Source organism: Acanthopagrus latus, chromosome 23, assembly GCF_904848185.1.
Source record: "Acanthopagrus latus isolate v.2019 chromosome 23, fAcaLat1.1, whole genome shotgun sequence".
NCBI classification, from domain to species: domain Eukaryota; kingdom Metazoa; phylum Chordata; class Actinopteri; order Spariformes; family Sparidae; genus Acanthopagrus; species Acanthopagrus latus.
The window spans coordinates 10504424-10531552 of record NC_051061.1 but is presented as its reverse complement, the minus strand read 5'-3'; the positions used below and the strand labels follow the sequence as shown (position 1 = coordinate 10531552).

Sequence of the window (27129 nt, the reverse complement as noted above, 5' to 3'; positions counted from 1 at the left end):
GAATGATAACTCCTGTCTAGCAACAGGGTTGCTGTCGTTTTACAAATCATGTTTATCCGCACTGTGAACAGTGGAAACAAAGAGTGTGCTGTGACATCTTGTGTTTAAAGGAGAATCATCCCAGATCACCCACTCTGTCATCCAGAGTGTCATCCATCTCATCTGAGAGGATAAAGGTAGAAACGGATAAGGCTACACTTATGGAGGAGGAAACAAATAGGGAAAGGAACAGTTGGCTATGGAAACTGAACTTGCTGAAGTCAATGCAAGACTTCATGTGCTGGAGAGTAATTCAAAGTGTGGCTCTAAAGGATCAGATGGAATGAATGAGACAGTGCTCAAAGAACAAGCCAACTGAATCCTGATGCTGACCGCTTTGTTCCAGAAAAAAGGGATAAGAAAGATGCTTTGAGTGTCATCCTGCGACCCCGGCTGTGACTGTCATCACTGCACTGTTGGTTCAACAAAATTTAACATCTGCTCTGCCAACAAGAAATATTCCTGTGTTTGATGGTGACCCTCTTCAGTTTCAGTCCTTCATTAGAGTTGAGTTTTGGAGAAGTCTGATGAGGGGGGATCTCTTTGCCTCAATGATTGTTAGGAAGACAGATTAGTTGATGGTTAAATGGTCATTGTTCTGGGGAAGGAATGATCAACACCAACACCTGTCATGAGGTCTTATTTCCTAGTGTTACTTCTATTTCCTAGTATTTCCTTCTATCATGTGCGATGTTCCTTGAAATTGAAAGGAGTGGCAGTAGCATAGTTGTCTCTTTTCACCGGCCTTAACCTTTCTGCTTTTTGTGAGTCTGTGCGTCATTACAGATAAGTTCCTGGAGAGACCGGTTGTAGAGCAAACTACCACTGAAGCATGACTTTTTGTATGTGGGTGTCTCAACAGTTTCTACGTGCCCTTCACACAGTGTGTGATGCACGTGGTGGGAGCGACGGCACTGCATCTCTACATTGAATGGGAGTCGTATTGAATGGGTTTCCATTTAAAATATATCTGGGCATCTGGATAGATGATAAGCTGTCTTTTAAAATTTTAATAGGTTTAAATGTACAAAAGTTTCTTCAATATTGAGGCTACAGCTTGATGAAAGTTCTGAAGCTGTGGTTGATTTGTTATGAATTTTCAAAGTTTTGAAGTTTAGATGCTTGGGTTTACAGCTGAGGTAATCTGGCATGAGACTGGACCTTTATGCAAAATTTGGTTAGCTTCCACCCATGGTCTGGTCCAAGCTATTTGTTTTCATTTAATTTAGAGGCTTGCTGTGATGCCACCATCAGGACAATTGTCTTGTGTTTCATGTTGAGGACATCTGACATTTTGATCAGTCATTATCATCATCATCCTTGCTGGGTTTCAAACCTACAACCCCGGACACCAAGAACCAGCTCCTAACTCATTGAGCTAATTGGCTGGAAGTGATGTGGACCTGCTGTGTAGCTTCATTTGTCAACTCAGGCCATCACTGTCCGGGCAGCTGTTGTCAAGGCAGATTTCAAAAATGGTCATGATGACAGAAATTCTGTTACCTGAACAAAAATCTGATAATACATAAATTGCATCTTGACAGCATGGAAATGTTGGTGATTTGTTTTTAACTCCAAGTGTTTTGCTTCATAAGAGAAAATCTGATATTTAAAAATGCATCTCTTACACTGAGTCCAGTTGTTCCCATGAGAGCAGAATTCAAAATGCTCTCAGAAATTCAGTTTTTGAGATCAAATTCTGACATTTGCCAAACTTCATCAACCATGACTCCAAAATATTCTCAATTTTTTTCAGGAAGATTGAAAATGTATTTAGCAAGAATTTGATAGTATATGTTCACCGTACTGTTTACAGTCAAACACCTTGATGGACTGTAGGCTTAATTTATGATAAATCAAAAATCAGAGAAACAAGTTTTGTGGAGGACAGTCTGAAGATGCTCTCTAGCAAGTTTGGTGACAATTGAGCAAAGATTGTGGGCGGAGATAGGTTTTATAAGTTTTACAGGTTTTGAAAAAAACTGAGTGATGGACTTCATAATTTGTAATTTAAGTGGATTAAAGTTTCAGCAGTATTGGGGCTACAGTTTGGTGAAAGTTTCAAAACTGTAGCATGTACTGTTGATTTTGTAGGTATTTTTAAAATATTTAAAATTTGAACGCTTATTATGCCCCCCAGGAGGAACATTGACATGTCCTCGAATTAAGTAAATCTGACTTCCTTGGAAGAAAGAAAGAAGAAAGAAAGAATTCCTAAAACAACAGTGTCCTGGCAGCTTGGCTGCCCGGACCCTAATTAACATTCTTTTATTGCAACAGAGCTTGTTTTACTTTAATTTGTAGAAAACAACTTGTTCAGGCCATTTTGTTTTTATCTTTTCTAGATTAGTTCTTTATGACAAAGTTGGACAGCCATCTTTATCTGTAAGGAGGAAACAGCACTGCATTATTTTTATCTAGTTCTAGTATCTAGTTCCTGCTGCATGTTTTTCCTGACTATCTCATCAGATTTATCTCATTTAGAACTTGTAACTTGCACAAAAGCAGAACCAATGCATGAGCTGGTGACGGAGCTGAGATGGACGTGGCTAAATATTTAAAAACAATATTTTGCACAGTGGCTGAAGAGCGATAAGGACCAGTCCTGTTTGTCCTGTCTGACAGGTTGTCAGCAGCATTATAAAGACCGCCCAGTGTTGCCCACCTCAGTTTATCAACTCAAAGGTAAGGAACAGAGAGGCTGTTTAGTTTACTGATATTTCTTCAGCTGAGAGTCTTAATCTATTATTATTATTATTATTATTATTATTATTATTATTATTATTATTATTATTATTATTATTATTATTATTATTTTCAATAGTTGTACTGGTACATGAATGTATTTATTTGAAATAATGAAATCTATTTTCTGTATAATTTTCCTCGTAATACAGAGCAACCAGCACAAATAGAGGAGATGGAGTCGGACACCAAAGCTGGGCCAGTGCGTGTGATGGTGACTGGTGGATCTGGGTTGCTGGGCAAAGGTATTGAGCATGTGGTGATGAACGAAGGTCTGAAACGGGAGGGAGAGGAATGGATCTTCCTCTCTTCCAAAGATGCTGATTTTGTGTAAGTTGCTTCAATTCTACCTTCCTCACACATGAAGTATAATAATGATAATATAGTTGATGCACAGTGGTGGAACATAACGTTTACTCAAATCCTGCACTTAAGTAAGTTTCTCGTAACAATTTGTCTGTCTTTGCTCTCTATTAATCACTCACTTCTCGTTGATCTGGATCAATCTGAAGAATGAGCCGCAGTTTCCGCTTGAAAGAAAATATTTTACTGGGTTTCACACGCACAGAGAAAAAAACAAGTTCACACCTGGAAATTTGATTTTTTTTTTTTTTCTCATTCTCTTTCACACATGAAAAGAAAATTGTCACTTGCCCCTCAGAGCTTCCTTACACATGAGAAGACACTGCTGTCTTTTGCTGAGCTCAGTTACGTTGCAGTGCGTGTGCTGTGAGTCACTGCTGTGGCGCTTATGTGCGTGTCACTCGGTGGGACGGAAGTTTAACAGGGGTGACACATTTTGGCCATTGTGCAGTTAAGGTTGGTGTTGTCCCCTGGTGTTGTTGCTTGTACTTTACTTTACTCAAGTATTTCCATTTTCTGCTTCTACTCCACTACATATCAGAGGCAAATGTTGTGCTTTTAACTCCATTAAATGTATTCAGCAAATTCAGATACTTTGTAGATTTGGGTTAATGTTATAAAATGTAAGCAAAACAAAAAGAGTCAAAAGATCTGACTACTTCTTCCACAACTCCATCACAAACACCACCAGAGTTAGAAAAAAAAGGCTATTTTTTTTGTCACAAAACTCTTCCTTTTCAAACCTTCCCAATCTCCAATTTTAAACTAATGTCCGAACAGAGATCTTAAGCAGACCAGAGAAGTTTTCGAGAAGTATCGTCCGACTCATGTCATCCACCTCGCTGCAAAAGTTGGGGGACTCTATCAACACATGAAGGAGAACCTGAACTTTCTGGTGAGACGACGCTGCCCTACACGAATGATCGGCCTCCACCTCAGCTGTCTTGAATGCAAATTGCAGACGTTTTGCATGTGTAGTGGGAAATATCATCTCTAAATATCGACTTTGTCTTCTGACTGCAACAGAGGGACAACCTCAGAATCAATGAAAACTTACTGCGAACAGCCCATGAGATGGATGTCGTCAAGGTTGTGTCGTGCCTGTCCAGTTGTATTTTCCCTGACAAAACCACATACCCCATTGATGAGACCATGGTGAGCTTTCTTTTAAAACCTTTATTTACCCAGTGTAGTTCACTAATGCTCTTTTTTTCAAGCAACGCTCTGCATACATACTTATCAGTTACTTTTTAAATGGTGCTTCAAGCTTAATTTCAGGGAGATTTATGGGTTTATTTGTTGGAAAATTATGTGGTACTGTCAAATTGTAAGTAAAGACAGTGAGGGTGTCAGGATTTCGATTTTAAATCGAACTTGACCGAAATTAAAGGTCCCATATTATGAAAAACACATTTTCCCCGGTCTCCACATATATAAAGCGATCCTCCCTGAGCCTGCCAACTCCCAGAATGAGGAAACGATTCCTTCATGGTTTCTGCAGTCCACCCACTGGTAAAACGGCGCTCCAACAGGCTGTTCAGAATCTGCTCCTGTCCTTAGAAAACAACAAATCACAATTTTCAACTCTGGCCTCCCTTAGAGACACCACAGGTCAATAGAAATGGAAAAAATGAAAAAGATCAGAAAAATCATTGGTTTGTCTTTCTTTCTTTCTTTCTTTCTTTCTTTCTTTCTTTCTTTCTTTCTTTCTTTCTTTCTTTCTTTCTTTCTTTCTTTCTTTTTTATCTAAACCCTCCCTGTCACAGATACACAATGGACCACCACATGAGTCTAATTTTGGATACTCCTATGCTAAAAGAATGATTGACGTTCAGAACAGGTATGTTGCTTTGCAGTGCAAATAAGGGTGAAGTCTCTTTCTGTTGCATTCATCTTCACATCTTCAAAAAAGTGCTGTAGTGGCCTCTGTTAATACCGAAGGAAGCTTTGTCCCCATTAAAATGAACATCAGGATGTAGGAAAAATTCCACATTTCCACACGTTGTGTCACTTTTTCAAGAACTCTCTAAGGCTTAACTTCTCATTCACGCTTTCAGCCACAAACTCCATTCCAACTTTGAAATATTCACAAAGACAAGGACTCTCTGACATTAATTCAACTTTCCATATCGTTCATGCATCTTACACAGTCAGAGTTTAAAAATTCCTTCTTTTTTAGCCATTTTCAGATTTTCACATTCGTGTGTATGGGACAGAAAGCTGACGGCCAGAGCGGAGGACTCGGCCGACAGAGTGGAGAGGAGCTTTAAAAAATTCTAACAACATCAGGACGCTTCATACTCCTTCAGATGCAGTTTCGAATATGTTGCAGCCACCAGTTCAGTTTGTTGAGTGTGGCCAAATTCGAATGCAATAACGTTACACTACAAAAGGAGTAAACGAAGCAGTAAATGTAGTAAGGATGGAGTAAATGAAAACTCCCTGCCCTCTTGCTAATGATTGTCTGCTCCCAGTGCTGCCTGATGTGTGCCTTTGTGATGACAGGGGATACTTCCAGCAGCATGGTCGTCATTACACAGCTGCCATTCCGACCAATGTGGTCGGTCCATACGACAACTTTAACATAGAAAATGGTCACGTGCTGTCGGCGCTCATACACAGGACACACAAAGCCAAAGGTGAGTAAATCAACACACTGGTCCATCTTGATGCAAATGAGCTGTGAGCGGTGAATAACACACAAACGCAGACAGTGATCGGGTAACAATCTTTTTTCCTCATGTCTCTCTCGTAGTGGAAGGGACGTCCTTGACTGTGTGTGGCTCTGGAGCTCCAAGAAGACAGTTCATCTACTCCCTGGTATGATACCTCTGTTCTACAAACTGACTGTGCCGTATAGAAAGTTGGTGTTTAAGAATTTAAAGTGAACATTGCCCTTACATTTTAGCTGATAGGTCTGGGACAAATGTGCTCCCTGTGACTGCTAAGTAGGGATGGAGTGATTTTCGATCGGATCGTCTATCGGCGATCAAAGGGAGCATCATGATCTTTTTTTCAAATGGCGATCTTTAATTAATTTACTGCCATAAGATAATAATAGGATGAATAAATAATAGGCTGTAATAAATGAAATAATGTGCAAACAAAAAAGCTCAGAACGAGGGTAGATTGTCTTACAAAAATATAAATGCAACCAATGTAAAATCACTTCAAAATGATAGAGGTTTGTCTATCCTTAGACATTATTTTGAACGAACTTAAAGTTTAACAAAACATTAAGCAATAAAACACTGCAGCGGTATAGCAGTCTCCGAGAAATATTTCCTGCCAGGCGTCTCATATTGTGCATCCAGTGTAGCCAGCATTTTTTTGAAACTTTCTCTCTCAACTGTCTGAAATGGGACTGACTCCTTCGCCAGATATCTTGCAACAGCTCTTGTACACTGGGCCCATCTTTCGCTGCCTTGCTTGTGTTTGGTTGATTTTGCAAAAGCTGCTGATATTGTGGGCTGCCGAGATGCATTTGTACTTAATTCGGCCGCAGCACCTGATCTCGCAGTGCAGGTTGGGGACAGTTTTGCGGCCTTGGAGGAGTGATGAACTCGTATGTGCCCAAAGAAATTAGTCGTCTGCTTATCCTTCACAGGCACACATTTTTTGCATATTGTGCAAATAGGTTGCGTTAGGTTTTAAGGCTCACTGCTGACATCCGGGAAAACCACCAAACTGCTGTCGGACATGTTAGCACCAGGTGAGGTTTTTTTTTTTTTGCTGACATTACTGCGCCCACCCTCTCAGGCGATTGCATCACCTATCGGCGATCGACAGTGGCCACGATGGAATGATGGGAAGACAGGGCCGATTTCACATCCCTACTGCTAAGAATGAAAAAGGTATGACAACCTTCATACAACTCTTATGGTCTGTGTTTCTTATCAGGACGTGGGCCGTCTGCTTGTTTGGGTCCTGAGAGAATATGACGAAATCGAGCCGATTATCCTCTCTGGTGAGTACAGTGCTGTGCCCACCCCTCTGCCAGCACTATTATGCCCTTCTGTGAATCTTTGTGATTGTGTGATACTCCAAAGAAAATGGGAAAAAGTTGAGTCACTACATGCGCAGCTCACTCAGTCACTGTTCATTTCTTTTCAGTGGGTGAAGAGGATGAGATCTCCATCAAAGACGCTGTGGAAATGATCGCAGAGGCTCTGGACTTCAAGGGCGAAATAAAGGTATCCTTTCAATATTCCCCAGTGATCCTACACCCTGTTCTTAAGTCTAATTAAACTATGTTGTATGTAACTGATCGGTTGTATTTAGCTCAAAACCCACTGAGTTCATATCAAGTCTCTCTTTGACCCATATCATCAGTATGACACCAGCCTGTCAGACGGCCAGCTGAAGAAGACAGCCAGCAATGCCAAGCTAAGACGCTACCGTCCGGACTTCACCTTCACGCCCGTCAAAGAAGGTCAGAGTTCACTGTGCATCACTGTGCATCTTAATGATACTGCTGTTGCTTTAGCACAGAGTTACTTCAGTTGATCTAGTAGGGCTGCACAGAGGCAGAAGAACAAATCCACTAGGCTACAGTAATATCCAAACATATTCTAACATGTTGACAACAGTTGCTGTGACTTCTGGACTACAAGTGATGGCTCTTGTGGCAAGCTGCATCCAATAGAATAGTAAAAAAATAAATAAAAAAAAAAACCTTTGGTCGAGATAAACCTACTCTGGTACTCTAAATGTTTGCCTGCACAATGCACCTGCTGAAGATGACGTGTTTCTGTTTTTCTCTCCCTCTAGTCATAAAGCTGACATGTGATTGGTTCTTGGCCAACTATGACATTGCCCGGAAATGAGGTAACCAAAGCTGAGTTGAAAATGTCCACTGTTCTTTGGTTTTGGTGTTGAGGAAGTTGTTAACACTGTGACATATTGTTGTGTTATAATAAACTGAAATGGTCTCTGGTATCATATTTTAAAGTAGTGTCACATCAAGGGGTTTGAGAACCCTCCAAAAGAGGTCTGTAGTTTATCAGATAAATTATATTTTCATAATAACTAAGGTTATGGGCAAGGGGGTAAAATAATGCACTAAAATTAGGTTACATTTTGCTGTGGGGAAACCTGGCATGGCCATTTTCAAAGGAGTCCCTCAGTATAACTGTATGAAAATTGATGCTATGGGTACCCGCAGGTCTACCCTTTGCAGACATGTCCACTTTATGTTATGTTTAATTCATGCAATTTGGGGTAGAGATCAGGTCTTTTGCCTGCAGTTGTAACAGGGTTATTATAGATTAATCAAGTTTGTCAAAATGTATTTTCATATTCCTTCAATAATTTATTTTGCAAGCAATGTATTTTTTTTGTTTGCCATTCTCATTATTTTCTTGTGAAAAAAGTTAATATTTTTATATTTATTTTCATGGAAGGCTCCTTTTATTTTGTTGTAATTAGTTACAGCAACATCAATTTCTCCCCGTTGCCATTGACGACCGCAGCTGTGGTATGTAATGTACCAGCTCTGTGATTCAATCAGATATTAACCTATGAAACTGCCTTTATATAAGTTTAAGTTCATGTTATGTTATTTGAGTTGTCTTGTCACATTTTTTTTTCTATCACTGTGTCACCATTTTATTGTTTATTATTTCTGTCTTTACTTTCTTTGAGTGAAACTGCGTTAGCGTGTTGAGTTAGCCATATCGACCATTGAGCCTTTAGCAGTACTGTTTGAGATGTAGAAAGTAAATCATGTAATATGGCATGAAATGTCATGTAATAGAAGTGTGTTTGTTTTATTCATTTTTTAGGTGTAGGGCAAGGAGCTGTGCAGCAGATCATCACCAGCCACATTATTGTGTTTTTTTATTATTCAACAGATGTGCTGCACTTTTAAATAAACATGCTGTGAACCCAAAGAAAAGTTGTTGAGTGCTCTCTTCAGCCTGCTGAGGCTGAGCTGAAGAGAGGGATAACAATTGTTATTTTCACTGTTCCTTAATTGAGGCATACTGCATATTGTGTGCCTTAAACAGTTTGTGTGTTGCATCAAGTGGGTGTGAATACAAAGCTGTGACTATTGTGGATCCAAAGAACATCATATCATTGATCTATGTTCATCTTAGCTCTCAGCAGTAGTCAGTCTAGCAACAGGGTCGTTTTACCTATCTTGGCTGCCAGTGCTCTGACTTGGCTGACCATCATCAGCTAGCATTTGTAGCTTGCCACTGTGGAGAATTTCAGGTTGGGTGGGTCTAAAAACATAAATATTTAGTCCCAACTTAATCCCAAAGTTATTTTGTTATTCATTTCTGAATCCAACACACTTACATAAAAGAAAACAGCTCGGTTTTATTCAAACAAGGCGTGCCTCAAGGCTCTGAGCTTGGACCCCTCCTTTTCATCTTACACATGCTCATGCTTGGTCAGATAATTCACAAACACAGTCTCAGCTTTATATCTCTGCACCAAACCATCCACCTAGCTACCCCCACAGTCACTCATCAACTGCCTGCATGATATAAAACTCTGGATGACATTAAATCTTCTCAAACTAAAACAGAGCTGGTTGTGGCATCCAAGGCCCTGCTCCAGAAGGTTGGAGATCTTCTCCTGGATGTGGACGGCCGCTCTATGTCTCCATCCACGGAAGTCTGCAACCTGGGTGTCATCCTCGATTTCACGCTATCCTTTCAGCCACACTTAAAATCCATCACAAAATCAGCTTTTTATCATCTCAAAAACATCTCCAGACTCCGGCCCTCCCTCTCCGAACTTGCAGCAGAGACCCTCATCCATGCCTTGCTCACCTCCTGCCTGGAATACTGTAATGGAGTCTTGTCTGAGCTCCCTTCCAAAACCCTGGACAGGCTCCAGTATCATCCCCTATGTTAGCTACATCAGCAGTTAATTATCTAATATTTTCTGAAGGTGTTGACGGCGGATAATTAAGCAGTTACAAAAGCACAGAAGCATACAACTACCTGCACAGTAACAAAATAGGGAAAGTACTGTTGAAGACGGCAGCAGTAACGTTAGCACCCAGCCACAGCGTCAGTCAAGCTAAACATACAGCGTGGATAATGCTGAAGGAAAGTGGAGTCGTGGACACAGGCGGCTGCTCGGACATTGTCGGGTTAGGGAAGTCATGCAGCAGCTATTCTGTGGAAGATATTCATGAACCCAGATATTTATTTTAGTGGCAAAGCCGCGAGCGACGCTAGTCTCCGTTCCTCCTTCCTCAGTATGGCGTTTAGGTCGCAGGGCACGGACATGTTTGTCTCAGTTGTTGATGTACTACACGAGAACTTTCTGAAAAAAACTTCAATTTTCATGAATTGTTGTGGTAACCAACAACGGCACATGTTGTACCTGAGCTCATTTTAAAAACAATTTAGCACTTATGACCTAACGCTAATTGTTTAGGGCTAGCTTGGCGGCAGCAGTCCGTCATGCAGTTGCAAGGCAACCGGAAACAGAAAACCGCCGGCGGAAGTAGTTATCTGTCATGGCAGCCCCCATAGGCTTCTGAGGAAACAGGTGGATGAATCTCTCCATTCCTTTGCCCCCCAATATCTTTTTGACCTCCTTCACCCCCATACCCAGCCTCGGAGGCCGTGGTCATCATGTCACACACCAGCTCTCCATCCCTCACACCAAACAAAAAACCCTCAACGAATGAGCCTTCTGTGCGACAGCCCTCACTCTCTGGAACACCCTCTCAGCTGAACTCCGCAAACTGACTTCTATGGAGACTTTCAAAAGAGACGTAAAAACCCATCTTTTTAATCAGCTCTAGGTCCAGCCCGATCTATCAACTTTTCTATTTCTTTCTTTATCTTATTGTTTTTTTGTTTTTTTTTGTTTATCCATTTATTCTTAAGTTATTAAGTTAAGTCTCTTAGTTATTGTTAAGTGTCCTTGGGTACCCTGAAAGGCGCTACATAAATTAAATGTAGTATTGTTGTTATTATTGTTATCATTAGTATTATCATTATTATGTTGAAACAAGATGGTCTTTCCTTAAATATAATTAAAATGTTAGTGTTATAAATAAATAGATTTATAAAAAAATATAATGTCAGGTGTTGTGGGTAAATTAAACATTTAGCACTGAAAATGTTTTAGGAAAGGAGTTAAAGAGTGTCGAGCACTCATTTCTGTTTCAGTGAGACTGAGAAACATCCTGGCACTGTGCCTGACCTCTACCTTCATATGCTGAATAATGGAAATGTCCTTTTTGGAAGAGGCTGGTCTACAAACACAAAAGGGTTTCATGAATACTTCAGATTACCATACTTGTTTTTGTATAGTTATTTTTAAAAAAAAACAGTGTCCATATGTATGTGAAATCATTCTTTGCCACACCATGAAAATAAAACTGTAAATGACAGATGGGGTACAAAGAGAAAAGCCTTATATAGCAGCATAGCTAGCATCGATTTGGGGTCTCACAGCTTCAAGAGACTTGATCTGATCAAAACAGTATTTTTAGCGATAGACCTGTGTTGGTTTCCTGTTGCCTTTTGGGCTGCAGGGGAATTTATTGTGTCTGCGGTGAGAGTGGATCAGTGAGCAAAATTAAAAAGCAATGCTATGCAGTAGGTCTGTGATACAAATGGGCACTTGTAACCTGACAAGGTAAGCATGTGGAAGAAGTTACATTACGACAATAAATTGTTGAGGATAAGTGATTGTAGTAAAATCCTTGAGCCTGCCTACTCGTAGTATCACCAGGGTCTCTACACATGAACACGAGCATTGAGAAAATTGTTTGTGTTCACAGAGTTTACTGAAAAGAAAGTTTTTGAACAACTCACTTTAGCAGTAGCTTCTTCCTCTAGCCACCGTCATGGCAGCCCAGACATACTCAGGATAAACACGTCTGGGTAGAGTGTATGTGGTTCAGCTGTGTAGAGACCCTGGTGACACTACGAGCAAAGTTTCATGTTGTGTCGAGCCTTCTTAGTGTTTTAAAAATAACGATTTTGATGCTATTGTAAAAGTGACCCATGCACTCCCACTGAAAATGAGTTTGAGCTGAAAACGACAATACAGTCAGTCAATCTTAAAAGTGCCTCTTTTGTCATTTCTGTTTCAGTGAGACTGAGCAGTTGTGTCTTTCTACACCTGTACAAAAGGCATTTGCATAACACAATGCTGGATTGTGTTCAAGTAGGAGGAGGAGGACAGAATACAAAATGAAGGCGGGTCATTTTGGATCAGCTTCACAGGACTGCATACAGGTAGCAACACAAATACATACGTAACCCTCCACTTCAGCCCTGTAACTCAAACGTAAGGAACAGGAACGCATTAGAAATGTGATGTTACCTTTCTAGTCCTAATTTATGGCAATATTATGTATTAGAGCACATGTATTTATGTTTATTCAACTGATGCATTCATGGTAATGCAATAAAATAAAACTTTTATCAAATCATGAAACGTCTTTTCTGTGTAGCTTTCACCATCGCTGAACAGCCAGCACAAATAGAGAAGATGATGTCAGACACCAAAGCATCTGGGATGGTCGTGGCTACATATGGAGATCATTTTGCATAATGCCTGAAGGGAGGTGGTGACAAGTTCTGTTTGTCTGACAGGTTTTCAGCCGCATTATATAAACCGCCCAGTGTTGCCCATCTCAGTTTATCAACTCAAAGGTAAGGAACAGTGAGGCTGTTTAGTATACTGATATTTCTTCAGCTGAGAGTCTTAATTTATTATTATTATTATTATTATTATTATTATTATTATTTATTTGAATTAATGAAATCTATTTTCTGTGTAATTTTCCTCGTAATACAGAACAACCAGCACACATAGAGAAGATGGAGTCGGACACCAAAGCTGGGCCAGTGCGTGTGATGGTGACTGGTGGATCTGGGATGTTGGGCAAAGCCATTGAGCATGTGGTGATGAACGAAGGTCTGAAACGGGAGGGAGAGGAATGGATCTTCCTCTCTTCCAAAGATGCCGATCTTCGGTAATGAAGTTGCTTCAGTTTTACTTTTGTACCAGCGGCTTCCTGCAAACAAATGACATGAACGTAATTGATGCGTGGTGGTGGACAGTAACTAAGTAGTCTACTTCTACCCCACTACAGTTCAGAGGCAAGGATTGTGCTTTACCACCCGACATTTAACTTATGAGTAAAATTAATTTGCAATATAGCAAGGTTTGTCCTGTGGAAAGTTCCCTGACTCAAATGTTTACAAGACTGATGACGTGATGTGAAGTGGAAAAGCACAATAAACTCTCGCACTAAAGTCACGCATAATCCATATAGAAAATTGTCTTTTCTTTTCTTTTTTTTTAACAGTAAAATTCACATGTATATTCACAATAGATACTATTTTTTTTCCTTTCCTGAAAAAAGAAAAAGACAACATACATTAAGCTACTGTGTGATATTTGGAAAAGTCACAACGGGCCATTTTTTGTTGTCGTGTATCTTATTTTGTTGTCACTGTCTAATGTCGTTATCATGAATGCAAATGTGATGAATGTTCCTGTCTGACCTGCTGGTCTCTCTGTTGTTATGAAAACAATCATGTAATTGAGTTTTCTGTTTAAACAAACAGCTGAGTTAACAGTGTAGGTCACCACTCCCTCTCTCTCTACAGAAACATTCTGGCATTGAGCCTGACATCTACCTTCATATGCTGAATAATGGAAACTTCCTTTAAGGAAGAGGCTGGTCAACAAACATGACCCACAAAAGGGTTTCATGAATACTTGTCAAGCTCGTCAGCTTTGGTATCTTTGAGGATTAAATGTTTGAATACTGAACTTTTGAAAATTGTGTCATTATGAATGGCAGTACGGCAGCATCGGGGTGGGATTAGAGAATGTGTGGGTGGGCCGAGCCTCTGCCCCATATCTGTGTTTGCACATCTCTGGTTGAGCCTGTATGCTCTCACTGAGCTACACCCTTGTTGATCTCATCAGACATGTAATGTGTTAGCTTTGAGTCTACTCCACTGTTGTAGGGAGTTAACAACCTTGCTCAGAGGCACCTAAATAGTTGAAAAAAGAGAGCCACTGATTCTCCTATCAGACTTCAGCACAGGAATTCAAACAGGCACCCTGAGGTGACAGAGTTCTTTTTCTAACATGTATGTTTTTACAATCTTTACAACCAAATTTAAACAAATGTGAACAGAGACCTCGGGCAGACCAAAGCTGTGTTCAAGAAGCACCGTCCAACTCATGTCATCCACCTCGCTGCAAAAGTCGGGGGCCTCTATGAGCACATGAGGGACAACCTGCTTTTTCTGGTGAGACAATCCTAGCGTACAGTACATAAATGATTCACTAGCACAGCTGTCTAAAATGCAAACTGTAAACTTTTGGATGTGTGGAAACATCTACATTGTTTTTTTTTATTATCTGCAATGGCCAGTCAGTGACAGTTTAACACCTTCACAGAGCGACAACCTCAGAATCAACGACAACGTGCTGCAAACAGCCCACGACACGGGCGTCATCAAGGTTGTGTCTTGCCTGTCCAGTTGCATCTTCCCTGACAAAATCACATACCCCATTGATGAGACCATGGTAAGCTTTTCTTGAACCCAAATGCTCTTTTGTCAGATCAGTACTGATCAGTAATGTTTAAGAATGTTTCAAACTTGATTTTAAAGCCATTTATGAGCGTATCTATCTAAAGACCTGGGGAAGGCTGAAAAATATGTTGTTTGTGCAAAGTCATTGAAATCAAGGGACATCAAATGTTCTGGTATTGTTTTGCTCAGATTTCCAAGTACAATCACAATTCTCAGTTTTGGTTTCTCTCAGTGACATTAATCATTGGTGTGCAATGTGAACAGAGCCATCAAAAGGCCATCGTTTTACCTTTAATTTCTTTGTATTGCATATCTCTGTCCTAGATACACAATGGATTACCTCATGACTCCAATTTTGGATACTCCCATGCTAAACGGCTGATTGATATTCAGAACAGGTAAGTAAATGTGCAGCGTAAACAACTACAATAAGCTGTTTTCATCAAATCAAAAGGTCGAGTCAAGTTTCCCACATTTAGCCATGATCGTGTTCAGAAACAAGGGAGATTTTTGCTGTACATGACTGATTACAAACATGGACAAGTCTACCAGAGCAAACTATAATATCAGACCAATATGAGGAAGTTGAACACTTAATCCTGGCTAAAAGCAGCACAATCACAGCTGTCAAATGTGGCACGGATAGCTGAGTATCTGTCCCAGAACTGCTGGTTGAGGGTGGTGGATCAGGGCTGTTGTGGAGTCTACAGACTTGCTGACCGGCTGGGGTTGATGTGCAAACTGCTTGTAGATGTTTGCTCGTCTTCTGTATCTTCCTCTTGGCCACCTGCTCCTCCTTGTATGTATCTCAGCTTCGACCCTGCATTAATGTACAGGCATGAAAATGGGACAGGGGTGAAAAAGTTCAGAACGACACGACCCCTCTGGCGGGGTCCTGGAAGAAAATTTTGAATATTTCATATGTAAAGCATCAATCTGATGCATTTTGAGAGAATAATCAAGAAGAATTACAAGACAGTATGAATGTATAATAAAGTATCTATCTATACATGGTCACATTATGCTATATAAGAAATGAGACTGAAAACTTCTCTCATGAAATGCATAACAGCACAACTTTGTAAGCGCCATCTGCCGCAGAAAAAAGCAAGAGTTTAAAGAGTGTGTTTTGACAAGATGAATATGGGTTTTGAAGAAGTTGCTGTCTCTTTGTCTCTTACACCTGTTGATGCGATGACCTGCGCCTTCTTCCTGTGCACTTCTTGACAGTGTGCATGCAATGCATGGCTGCCCTTGTTTGCATGGTTAATAGATTTTCAAACTGCACAGCAAGCGCTTGAAGGCGAGTGATTTTCATACCTGAATTTAGAAGTACAAAGAAAAAGGATCAGTATAGAAAGAGACAAAATATTCAAACAACATTATTTTAGCATTTAATTGAATACAACTTAAATATGGTATAGAGCATTTTGTCTGCTACAAAACGTTTTTCAATTCCACCGGCAGATATTGTGCATGTCTTTGCATCCTGACATAAATGCAATCAAAACGTCAGTTCTCTTCACCACGAAGCTTCTGTCACATTCAGCTGTAGCTAAGCTAGTTGTAGCAGTAACACTAAAAGTCTGAGTTCTTCAGACTTCACATTATCAAGAGCCATTTTCTCTCCTACTGCACATCCGACACCTCAACTAATTTGTGTGAGAGATTATAGCCTACGTTCTGCTGAATTCTACTGAATGACAATCCTAAAGATGGTGGGTTTGTTATGCATTGCAATGTGTTCTCAAATGACACTATGCTAGGTAAACTTTGCTAAATGCCTGGCTAAAGACTATTAACCGTATTCTAAGTGGTACTAAATGGTCTGAGGCCAGAGGAATTGTTAGCCTACCTTGTGCTCTGACTGCTAACTGTTACTGAGAAAGTATTGACCACCGTCACGTCACAATAAACCATAAAGTACTGATCAATATCTTAATTAAAGTAACAGCTAGCTGGTGTAAAATGCATAGATAATGTTTAACAGTAAAATCTCAATTTAACTTGCACCTAACATATTTGACTTTGCTGACATTAGCAATAACGTCAGCTGGTTTGAGTGGATCACATTAGCAGCACATTTCCTGTATTTAAGAATGATTAAACATGGAAGTGCAAGTGATGCACGGGCATCATCTCACAGTTTCTTCTCCGTTCTTCTGCTTTCTTTTCTCTGCTCCTGACTCCTGCTGTCTTTTCGAGGCCATTTCCAAAAAAGTTGACAGCTTGTTGTCAATCTTTGTCGGGCGCAATCCAACAGACCACTGAGATAGGGAGGGGCGCCCACGGGGAGCTTGGGAAGTTGAGTGTGTGTGTGCTTGGGGGGGGGGGCACCATCATTTCTTGAGCGATTAAATATATCTCTTATTCTGCCTGTTTTGTGATGTACATGTCTAAAAAGTGCCTAATATTTCTATACTGAAATAATATTGGCGTTATAATCATTATGACTATGATGATTTTTCATTATGTTTTTGTAGTGCCCCCTCAGCACTTGGTGCCCTACGCACAGCATGTGATACATGTGGTTCATTGGCATTGTATGTGCGTCTCTGTTGACAGGGGATACTTCGAGCAGTATGGCCATCGTTACACTGCAGTCATCCCGACCAATGTGTTCGGTCCCCACGACAACTTCAACATAGACACAGCCCATGTGATGTCGGCACTCATCGGCAAGACATACAAAGCCAAAAGTGAGTAAATAAGACTCCCCAATCCATCTCAATGCATAGAAGCTGTGAACAGTGAATAACCCATTGGAACTTATGTCTCTCTTACAGTGGAAGGAACTCCTGTGACTGTATGTGGCACTGGAGCTGCAAGAAGACTGTTCACCCTTTCCTGGGTATGAAATCTACAAGCTTTAACTGTCGTGTGTCTACTGTATAGGATGGGATTTAAGAATGTTAAGTATATGTTAGTGGATAGGTTTGGATAAAATGTCTCTCTGACTGTACTAAGAATAAATAAGTATGATTACATTATTACATGTCAGCTAAGAAAGCCTACTAGGTCTCATGATCTGTGTTTCTTATCAGGACGTGGGCCGTCTGATTGTTTGGGTCCTGAGAGAATATGATGAAATTGAGCCGATTATCCTCTCTGGTGAGTACAGACGTTGTTGCTTCAAAACACAGTGATGCGAGGCAGAGTCACTACATGTGCAGCTCACTCAGTCACTGTTCATTTCTTTTCAGTGGGTGAAGAGGATGAGATCTCCATCAAAGACGCTGTGGAAATGATCGCAGAGGCTCTGGACTTCAAGGGCGAAATAAAGGTATCCTTTCAATACTCCCAAGTGATCCTGCACCCTGTTCTTGATTCTAATTAAACTATGCTGTACGCAGCCTATTTAGCTCAAAACCCACTGAGTTCATATCAAGTCTCTCTTTGACCCATATCATCAGTATGACACCAGCCTGTCGGACGGCCAGCTCAGGAAGACAACGAGCATTGCCAAGCTAAGACGCTACCGTCCGGACTTCACCTTTACGCCCGTCAAAGAAGGTCAGAGTTCACTGTGCATCACTGTGCATCTTAATGATACTGCTGTTGCTTTAGCACAGAGTTTCTTAAGCGTATCTAGACACGGTGCATATATAGCAGCACAAAGGCAGCAGAATAAACACATGATACTAATAGCTAAAGTTCTAACATGTTGTGTTTAGGATAATTTTCATATTTGATTCTGCACTGTAAGTGATGGCTTTTTTTTTGCAATCATCGTAAAATAACAAAAAATTGAGGTGCAAGTTAGTTTTGTTCTGCTCTAAATACGAATTACAGCTTTGCATAAATATTTGCTCCATACCACACCTGCTGAAAGTGACACATCTTTGTTTTTTCTCTCCATCTAGGTATAAAGATGACCTGTGACTGGTTTGTGGCCAACTACAACAGCGCCCGGATATGAAGAGACCAAACACTGAGCTAAAAATATTTTGGTAATATATATAATATTAGTAATACATTTTAATATAATCATTACAGGGCTCATTGTTCCCCAACTTTTCCTAAATATATCATGAAATTGTTATATGATTTGGAGAGAACCTGATATTGAGTCTGTATTATATACACATGTCTATATTTTCTACATGTAATCTCTATCTGTATTATTTGTATTCAAAGTTCAGATTACCGTATGTTTTTTGACATAACATGAAAATAAAACTGTGAATGATACCAATGAAGCTCTAAGTTAAAGAAACAGTTCACGCAAAATTGACAAAGTCATTATGTACATACCCTTGTGCCAAAGTTAAAATCAGGTGAAGTGTTGAAGTCCACAGGATTTTGTTAAAAGTGTATAAGTACCGTCTATGTCTTGTCAGTTTGGGGTCTCATGGCTTCCAGAGACTTTATCTTATCAAAACAGAACTTTTATGTTACCTCACAGAGCATGGAAGTTGCTGGTTTGTCGCTGCACTGATTGGTACGTTTTCTATGTTATTGTGTGAATTGGGTGTATCCGAACTAACAGAGACACAAAATAATACAAACTAACCGATCGAGGCCGCTGAAGTGTGGTGACTTTGGAGTGAGCGATAGACCTGTGTCGGTTTACTGTTGCCTTTTGGGCTGCAGGGGAAGTTATTGCAACCACATTGTCAAGTTATGTGGTTTCTCCTGCCTCAGTATTTATGCAAACTTGGCAAGAGGCTTAAATCACAACAGAGGACTCAGTTCCCTTTTTATTTCCTTCTTTTCCGGTTCAGATTTTCAGTTGTCAGGTTCAGGTTGATAACTTTCAATACAAATCATAAAGTAACAGATTTACACAACGTTACCAAATTTACTGTTGAATCACATTTGAATGAATATGAATATGAAATTAATAATCAAGTGAATTAAATTAATGATTAACACAAGTGCATTCTCAACTCAGTCTGATTAAACCAATCATGGGCCTACACAATCTAAATAAACTGTAGTTAATTGCCAAACAAAATCCATTGACAACATTCATTATAAACGTATATGCAAAACTAAATAGGACACTTTACCTTAAACAGAGGATTTTAACACGCTTTCCATTATCTCCGTTCACATGATCAAACATTAGATTGGGTAATTCATCCATTAATTAAAGTCCAAACAACTGAGTGTGCGGTGCCTCACACAGCAACCTAAATCCGCTGTGCAGGATAAACATATAAAGACGCGTCTCTACACATACCAACAGCGTCTCCTTCCGCGGACTTGTCTCATTCATTAAACTTACTGATTCACAAATGCTGGCAGCGTCTTTTTCCTTCTTCACCTGGATGCCGTGGAAACTATTTCAATCCTGCTCAGCTCGGCGCTGCCATCTAGTGCGCAACGCGGAAGGCACACGCTTCCGTCTGAACAGGCAGAGAGTGGTCACTGAGCTGAATTAAAAAGCAATGCTGTGCAGCTCTGCTTTATATTATGAGTATACGAGGTAGCACGGGCATCACTAGGTTTTAAGGACGGGGAAGCTTAGCCCCCAAGAGATGAACTGGATGTCAAAGAACGTAGCGCGCAAGCATATTTCACAAACAGCTAACAAAGACAGAGAAATTAATTATTATTATCATTTCAGTCTGTTTGGGTTTTTTTTTGATACAGTACAAGAACAAACACAGGTTTGCACAGTAAAATAAAAAGTACAGTAAACAAAATATTACTGAATTACTTGAATTAAAGTAATATTAAGATACTCTTGAAAATATTTGGGTCAGGCTAATTGGCTTTTATATAAATATAGTATAGTTAAGATCAAAGATAATTTCCTAGATCGGTGTTATCCAAACTAATGTAGTAAAAAAAACGTATGTAAATGAGAGATGAGAGATAAAGAATAAAGACTTACAGAGCAGCAGGTTTAACATTTTATTATTAATGTTTTGATCAAAGAAAAAAAAGTCAAAGTATTGTTTCATTTAATCAAATTATTAGAACCAGAGAGAGACTGAGCTGCTTTTCTCTCAGTATTGACACGTTTTTCTGACTCTGAAATACTGACTCAAGATGCTTCACAAAATACTCAATGATAACTATGCAGATAGTTTCAACCTCTGATCCTGTGGCATGTCAGATCATCACCTCGACACATCAGAGATTTCTGGATTTTAAACAAACACAAAATTCCTCTCTACCCCTTGCCTCCATCAGTTATTCTGTGAGGTAGAAGTGCATTTTGTCATTCACATTTTTACGCTCTGGATTGAGGCGCTTCAGGATCTGTGCCAGCACGTTGACCGTCTGCTCGCTGCTTAAACCAGTGCGCTTCGTCTGGAACTTCTTCAGCAGGTCTTTGGTGGTCATGGGTTTACGGATCAGGTACCGCCGGACCGCTTCCTCTGTTAGCTGCACATCACTGTGGAGCAGACGGATAGAAACATTTTTAACCCGCTCACAAACACCCAGTCAGACTATTTCTGTTTGGGCTTACATTAATTTGTATTTTTGATGTTATTTATGATGATTCAGTTCTCTAGCTCTAGTTCCCAAAGTTATTTCAGTATAAGTAAATAACTTATAACTTAAAATAAATATATGAAGACTGGTAACAATGTACCTTGAGCTAGGAGTGGATTTGCCTGATGGGGGTTGAGGCGTACTCTTCCCAGAGGGAACAGGGCTCTGAGTACTGGGCTCCATCTTTAGCCTTTTAGCAGCTGGTGAGTCAGTAGAAGGACCCTGAGTCTGTCTCTTACCTGTGCAGAAAGAGAAAGAGATTTCATTGGAATGGAGCAACAACAGGAACAACAAGCTTCATCTGGATCTGTCATGAGCCCTGTTTTTATTCATAATTTTGCAGAGGTATGTGCATTTGAGTTGTATGAGCACACACCTTGCTCTAGTTTACTGGCAGCAGCACGGAGTGTACTGGAGGTGGAGGCGGAGTCTATGGATGGTGTCCCGGGGCGACTGCCAGTCCTGGAGCTGCCAGCAGAGCCACGCCCTCCTCCACGTTTAGGAGGGGTGCGCTTCTTCTGAGAGACGGAATTAGAGACAGATATTTGATGAAAACAAAGAAAAACAGAACTATTCATGCATTCACTGCCAAAGTATAATAGCTGCTAAAACTCAACATTAGTCACTGCTGGTGTATAGAATTTGCTCTGAGCTATGACAAAGCAACAATACTGACTCAAGAACAGCCACGCATGCACAAATATCAATCCAATAATCACCATGAACAGAGCGGAGGCCGTCTCTCCTTCGATATCACTGTCGTCTGAGCTGTCTGACTCGCCGCTGCTGTCTGTGACACAAAAATCTTATTTTTACCCTTTTTATCATTTGAAATGGATTTTTGCATATATCAGCTTATTTGTATTCAATCTTTTCAGGCATGTGTTATATGTGTTTATGTCGGAATACAGTTAATAGAGTGAGTTACAGTTTGCCGACAGGTGAGTGCAGGTGTAAAGCATAAAGTTAAGACAGTGTAATTAAATAATATAAAATGTTTATAACAAAAAAAGGATTATTTAGTGATTTATCGACTACCTTTTTTCTTCTTCTTTTCCATCTGGACCGGGGTTTTCTTTCCCTCCTCCTCTTCTTCCTCCTCTTTTGCCTCCTCTTCATTCTGCTTCTCCTCCTCGCTCTCTTCCTCACTTTCAGATGCCTCATCAATCCCTATGAAAGGACAGATATGTGACAGTCAAACAGTTTAAATACAAGCCATTCATTCAGTTGAGACAGTCAGAAACATTGAGATGCACTGAAATAGATGTCTGTAATAATGTTATTCCTCACAGCCAACTTATTAATAGCCCAGTGATCATGCTCTACATTTTATTATGTGCATTATATCTTAATGATTTGTTTATGATCATCAGTGTCTCTTCTTTATTCAGTAAAAGATCAGTAATGTTCAACAGTCAGACCTTTAGGATGCTCCTCTGCTTTACTGGGTTTTCCTTTTTCTGGCTCCTCATCTGAACTGTTTTTGGAAAACAAAATTAAATAAAGTTAAAGAGTTAAAGAAGGAAAAAACTCATTGTCCTTCCATGAAGTGTGAATCCTTTAGTGCAACATCTGCAATGATCTGACCTGCTTTCATCTGACATGTAATCCACCTCTAGACCCTCATAATCGCCGTCGTCACTGTCCTCCAAGGCCTCCTCGTTGCTCTTCCTCTTCTTTTTCTTTCCTTTTCCTTTCCCCGTCTCTTTCTTCGCCCTTGTCTTGCTCTCCCCATCTGTCCGATAAAGAGAGGGGTGGAAGAAAAAGAAAATCACACGATGACATGATGTGGCCGTTAACAGACAAGTTTATGATGTCACGATTCATGGGAGACGATTCAGGAGTGGTTGTCTAACCATGCTCGTCTTACCATCCCCCATACTGCTGTCGCTGTCGTCACTGCTCATCTCCAGGTCGTCTTCCAGGTCGTGAATGCGCAGGTCGCCCCCTCTCCCACCCGCCTTCTTTTTCTTCTTCCCCGACTTGTCAGCCTCATCCTCGTCATCCTCACCGCGTTCCTGCTCCCGGAAACGTCTCTGAAGCATAATGCTGAAGTGATTCACCACTTTGTTCCTTCTGTAGAAGAGAGAGGGGTGTACGATATTAAATCTTTGACACAACCAAGGTCTTTTAACCAACTGCTAGTTCTATCTTCAATTTCTAGGATAGGAAAAATCCTATTTTCTTGTTATAGAAGCAATTCCTGATCTCATGGCTGTGTCCTTTCCTCTCTCAGACATTGTATCTCATTCTTTTTATAATTGCAAACTAAAGCCTTTAATTAACCCTCATCCTGTCACTCCTCCAACTGATGCTTGTATCCTTGACAGCTGTCTCACTTCACTTGGAGCCAGGTAGCTATACTGGACAAGAAAAGACAAGCATGTCCTTTTTGCTACTTTAGGAGAAGATATATCTGTCTGAATACATGATCTGGGAAATGTTAAAACTAATGTCAGTATTTGCCTCTCCACCGTGGACGATAGTTTCTCTTTTTCCAAAATCCCGGTTTGAGTAGCATTTTCAATTATAATATTTCAGGGTTCTTTTTGTTCCCCTTGGTCAATGTCACTGACATACAAACCTATAAACAGTGGTTCTGCTATGTTTGGCAGATATTTTCCATTTAGGACAGGGACTATGTTCACTTGACATTAAAAATTCTTCAGTTACAATGGTTCTGTAATAGCTAAATTCAAATTTGAAGATTAAGATTAAGTTAAGATGGGATTTCAGGCTCAGGACGTTTAATGATGTTTCTGCACTTATTCTGTAAACTAATTACATATATGTTATATTTCTTCTTCACGATGAGCAACCACTCATTCCCGTTCCTCCCCTGCCTCACCTGCCCCACTCCTCCTCCGCCTCTTCGGCAGTGAGAGTTCGGTGCTTGGCCAGTGGTGTGAAGTTGTACCAGCCGTGAACAGGGAAGGCTTCAAAAGCTCCATCAGGACACTGTGTGAAGATGTAGTAGGATGCATTTTCTGTAACACCACCCTTCTTTTGACCTTTGAACCTGAAACAAACATAAACACAGAGGCAGAGAGTTGCTGTTGAAAACACATTCAGAGGTTCAAGGAGACACTATGACACTATCATCATAAGTATGAATGGGTTTTCTTTGGATGTAGACAGGTTCAAAACTAGATATGCTGGGTCTTTTTCCCACCTCTTGCCGGCCTTGCCATTGACCTTGAGAATCCAGGGCTGGTCCTCCACTTTGAACTCACGTGTCACAATACCAAACTTCTTCCGCCGTGCTTCCTCACGCTGCTTCTTGCCAAACTCACTGCCAGCCGCACCTTCCTGCGTCTCTTCCTCCCCGTATATCCGCCGAGCGCTCATGTCCCTTTCCATACGAGCCTGTGAAGGGACAGGGAGGGAGAGGTTGGCGAAATGTAAAACTGAAGGATGGCTTCATTTTTCGGAGTTTATGTATTCTGTGAGTTCTCCTTTTGCAAGCACACTGCTTGTCATTTCGCTCTCAGTATGAGAATGGTGTGGTGCAGTTCAGACCATCTGTCGACACACTGAAATGAAGCCCACCTGTGTCCAGGTTGAGCAGTTGACTCTGTCCCCTGCATTGAAAGCCATGATGTTGTACTTCTTGCTGGTGTTTCTGTGGGTCGGACAGAAATACAAACAAAAAGCCATTAACTTCATCTGCTTATTCCTAGTCAGGGTCACAAGAACAGCTTGCAGATCATAAACTAACTTACAACCACAGTCACAGGAACATTTACATTATGGCCTCCATAAATCAAGGTGGATTTAAGCATCATTGTGTTTGGATGTCAAGCTATGATACTCACTTGGGGACTCGCACAGTGTATTCTGTAGCTGAGGAACTGCTGCTCCCCTGCAACACAGACAGATTCAGAGGATTTTGTTTAATGGAGTTTGATTTTTCCCTATCTGTAAGGTAGTTTAAAAGATATGCAGTACAAAACAGAGCAGACAGTGGTGTCTTTATCACAGCCCTGGGGGTCTACATGTGAAGGCTACAGCACAGGTAGCTTTTCATCAGATTACAGCACCAAGACCAGACCCCATTAATAACACTAAGATTATTTCTGCTGGTGAGACTGAAGCTGAGTGAATACTTACCAGTGAAGTCATGGCTGCTCTTCTCTCTGGATTTTCTCACCACATCAACAGTTGATTCAGACCAGTTGTGTACACTGGTAAAACAAAAAAAGGGGAAGAGATGCGTTTATTTAAAAAAAAAGAAGCTTAAATTAACCACTGGTTTTCTGTTTTCACGGGGGTCAGCAGGTATCAAACTAATAACTTTAAAAAAAAAACGGACGCAACATAAACCTTGATAATGTCTTTCAAAGAGCGGTATTTCCCCAAAAGATTCCTGTGCCGTTATTGTTAGCACCTGATGCTAAAGTAAACAGCAGCGAGCCGATTTAGCTGCAGTCTGTAGCTGACCGCTGCTAGCACAGCCCTGCTTCAAGCTCAGGTGACGTTTATGTGAAATAAAGGTACAATACGAGTTGTGACAACACAGAGAAGTACACAGAGTTAAGAATATGTAACAGAAAATCACTTCAGCGATTTATCCTGTGCGCGCACTGCTCCCGTATTTGTTCCGTTAGTTTAAGTAGTCGACGGGAAACGTAGACGAGAAATATTGGTTCCTAGCAGCCTGCTCCATCGTTTCTTTCGTTGGCTGGCTGATGGGCACTGTGTTGGCCCTGCTCTCACAGTGAAAACAACTAAACAAATTCCATAATTGTGACTACTATAGAGCAATGAAAATGTCTGCTCCATGATTATTACTTCTAACTCTCCCCATTGTCTACCTTACCGCCGGCCAAAGCCGAGATGAGCAGGAATGTGATTGACATTGACACAGATACAAGTAAAGAGAGGGTAAACAAGCACTTCTATTAATACATTCATTAAAAATAACTGACCTCCGTTTGGTTTGTAGGTTTGATATGTGCTTCTGACTCTTTCCTCTGTGCCCTCTTGGTTTATGTTAATTATGTCAGGCTACCTTCAATTGAAATAAGGAAAAGATAAACTAGTGGGCTATTTATATGACTATGAGACTGTTAATGTAATTTAAATTCCTAACCCTAACCCATTTATGCTGGCTCTTTGTAATCTGTGGAGTGGCTCTGTGTGTAGTGTTGGTATCAGTCTTGTATTAGAAGCTGTCACGTTCATGTGTCATGGAGAAATCTATGCTCTTTGGTAATGGTCCCCAGACCACATATTGGCATTAATGTTACTGTTGTTTGTGGAAAAACACTTATTCTGGGACTTATTTATTCAAATCAATATCTTGGGAACATTGACGTTCATTTAATTATCATGGTCCTGACTGACTGTGACCAATAGAGGGCAGAGAAGACCCACGATTCTAAATACACAGCATGCTGAGAGAATCTTGTGAACATTTCAGGCCTGATAACTGGAATGTGTTACGTGGTGCAATTGAAGGTAGCTTGACATAATTAACATAAACCAAGAGGGCAAAGAGGAAAGTGTCCGAAGCACATATCAAACCTACAAACCAAACGGAAGTCAGTTAATTTTAAAGAATGTATTAATAAATGTGCTTGTTTACCATCTCTTTACTTGTAACTGTCAATCATATTCCTGCTCATCTGTGAATGCATGAATAGTTCTGTTTTTCTTTGTTCTCATCAAATATCTGGCTCTAATTCCGTCTCTCAGAAGAAGCGCACCCCTCCTAAACGTGGAGGAGGGCGTGGCTCTGCTGGCAGCTCCAGGACCGGCAGTCGCCCCGGGACACCATCCATAGACTCCGCCTCCACCTCCAGTACACTCCGTGCTGCTGCCAGTAAACTAGAGCAAGGTGTGTGCTCATGCAACTCAAAACAGGACACATGATGGATCCAGCTGAAACTTGTTCCTCTTGTTGCTCCATTAAATCGAAATCTCTCTCTCTCTCAGAGAGACTCTCGTACATTGTTACCAGTCTTCATATATTAAGTTATTTACTTAT

At 40.5% G+C, this 27129-nt stretch overlaps 3 protein-coding genes and 1 long non-coding RNA gene across 10 annotated transcripts; 2 read left to right on the top strand and 2 right to left on the bottom strand.

Moving 5' to 3' along the window:
- The first annotated feature begins 22 nt into the window (after window positions 1–22).
- LOC119014795 (GDP-L-fucose synthase-like) lies at window positions 23–9043 on the top strand. Of its 6 annotated transcripts, XR_005073069.1 has the most exons (14): window positions 33–176; window positions 2665–2724; window positions 2937–3114; window positions 3928–4042; window positions 4174–4302; window positions 4914–4987; window positions 5653–5786; window positions 5903–5967; window positions 7048–7114; window positions 7261–7340; window positions 7480–7579; window positions 7918–7974; window positions 8575–8623; window positions 8931–9038. XR_005073069.1 is itself a non-coding variant. In XM_037090271.1 (13 exons), the coding sequence occupies exons 3-12, from the start codon at window positions 2960–2962 to the stop codon at window positions 7971–7973; spliced, it is 975 nt and encodes a 324-aa protein (XP_036946166.1). In that variant the 5' UTR covers window positions 23–176; window positions 2619–2724; window positions 2937–2959; the 3' UTR covers window position 7974; window positions 8931–9043. The 6 variants fall into 6 exon arrangements, 4 of the variants coding, with proteins under 4 accessions (XP_036946166.1, XP_036946164.1, XP_036946167.1 ...); XM_037090271.1 differs by lacking the exon at window positions 8575–8623 and having other exon boundaries at window positions 23–176; window positions 2619–2724; window positions 8931–9043; XR_005073068.1 differs by having other exon boundaries at window positions 34–176; window positions 7918–8623.
- A 3177-nt stretch (window positions 9044–12220) lies between these two features.
- LOC119014374 (GDP-L-fucose synthase-like) lies at window positions 12221–18858 on the top strand. The gene is made up of 12 exons (XM_037089481.1): window positions 12221–12365; window positions 12584–12785; window positions 12931–13108; window positions 14288–14402; window positions 14554–14682; window positions 15015–15088; window positions 17256–17389; window positions 17477–17541; window positions 17735–17801; window positions 17894–17973; window positions 18104–18203; window positions 18554–18858. Exons 3-12 carry the CDS (start codon window positions 12954–12956, stop codon window positions 18607–18609), a joined length of 975 nt encoding a protein of 324 aa, XP_036945376.1. The 5' UTR covers window positions 12221–12365; window positions 12584–12785; window positions 12931–12953; the 3' UTR covers window positions 18610–18858.
- Window positions 15100–19864, bottom strand: LOC119014375. The gene is made up of 3 exons (XR_005072947.1): window positions 19703–19864; window positions 15872–16010; window positions 15100–15510 (listed from the first exon to the last, which is right to left on the bottom strand). It is a non-coding gene; the product is annotated as an uncharacterized LOC119014375 (long non-coding RNA).
- Window positions 19865–20538: 674 nt separating this feature from the next.
- Window positions 20539–25769, bottom strand: gtf2f1 (general transcription factor IIF, polypeptide 1). 2 transcript variants are annotated; one of them, XM_037089475.1, is made up of 14 exons: window positions 25464–25769; window positions 25251–25324; window positions 24956–25002; window positions 24690–24762; window positions 24313–24506; window positions 23989–24159; window positions 23011–23216; window positions 22728–22875; window positions 22562–22617; window positions 22179–22310; window positions 21860–21930; window positions 21517–21658; window positions 21241–21379; window positions 20539–21039 (listed from the first exon to the last, which is right to left on the bottom strand). In XM_037089475.1, the coding sequence occupies exons 2-14, from the start codon at window positions 25260–25262 to the stop codon at window positions 20835–20837; spliced, it is 1596 nt and encodes a 531-aa protein (XP_036945370.1). In that variant the 5' UTR covers window positions 25263–25324; window positions 25464–25769; the 3' UTR covers window positions 20539–20834. The 2 variants fall into 2 exon arrangements, with proteins under 2 accessions (XP_036945370.1, XP_036945371.1); XM_037089476.1 differs by having other exon boundaries at window positions 25699–25764.
- Window positions 25770–27129: the final 1360 nt, after the last annotated feature.

Excerpts from the sequence above, each read along its gene's own strand:
- LOC119014795 (XM_037090271.1), top strand. The coding sequence starts at position 2,960 with ATGGAGTCGGACACCAAAGCTGGGCCAGTGCGTGTGATGGTGACTGGT. Across the intron at positions 4,988-5,652 it reads ATGATTGACGTTCAGAACAG|GGGATACTTCCAGCAGCATG; the intron begins GTATGTTGCTTT and ends TTGTGATGACAG. Across the intron at positions 7,580-7,917 it reads CTTCACGCCCGTCAAAGAAG|TCATAAAGCTGACATGTGAT; the intron begins GTCAGAGTTCAC and ends CTCTCCCTCTAG.
- gtf2f1 (XM_037089475.1), bottom strand. Across the intron at positions 24,763-24,955 it reads TACACTGTGCGAGTCCCCAA|AAACACCAGCAAGAAGTACA; the intron begins GTGAGTATCATA and ends TCCGACCCACAG. Across the intron at positions 22,876-23,010 it reads CGACAGCAGTATGGGGGATG|ATGGGGAGAGCAAGACAAGG; the intron begins GTAAGACGAGCA and ends TTTATCGGACAG.
- LOC119014374 (XM_037089481.1), top strand. The coding sequence starts at position 12,954 with ATGGAGTCGGACACCAAAGCTGGGCCAGTGCGTGTGATGGTGACTGGT. Across the intron at positions 14,403-14,553 it reads GGGACAACCTGCTTTTTCTG|AGCGACAACCTCAGAATCAA; the intron begins GTGAGACAATCC and ends ACACCTTCACAG. Across the intron at positions 17,974-18,103 it reads ACTTCAAGGGCGAAATAAAG|TATGACACCAGCCTGTCGGA; the intron begins GTATCCTTTCAA and ends CCATATCATCAG.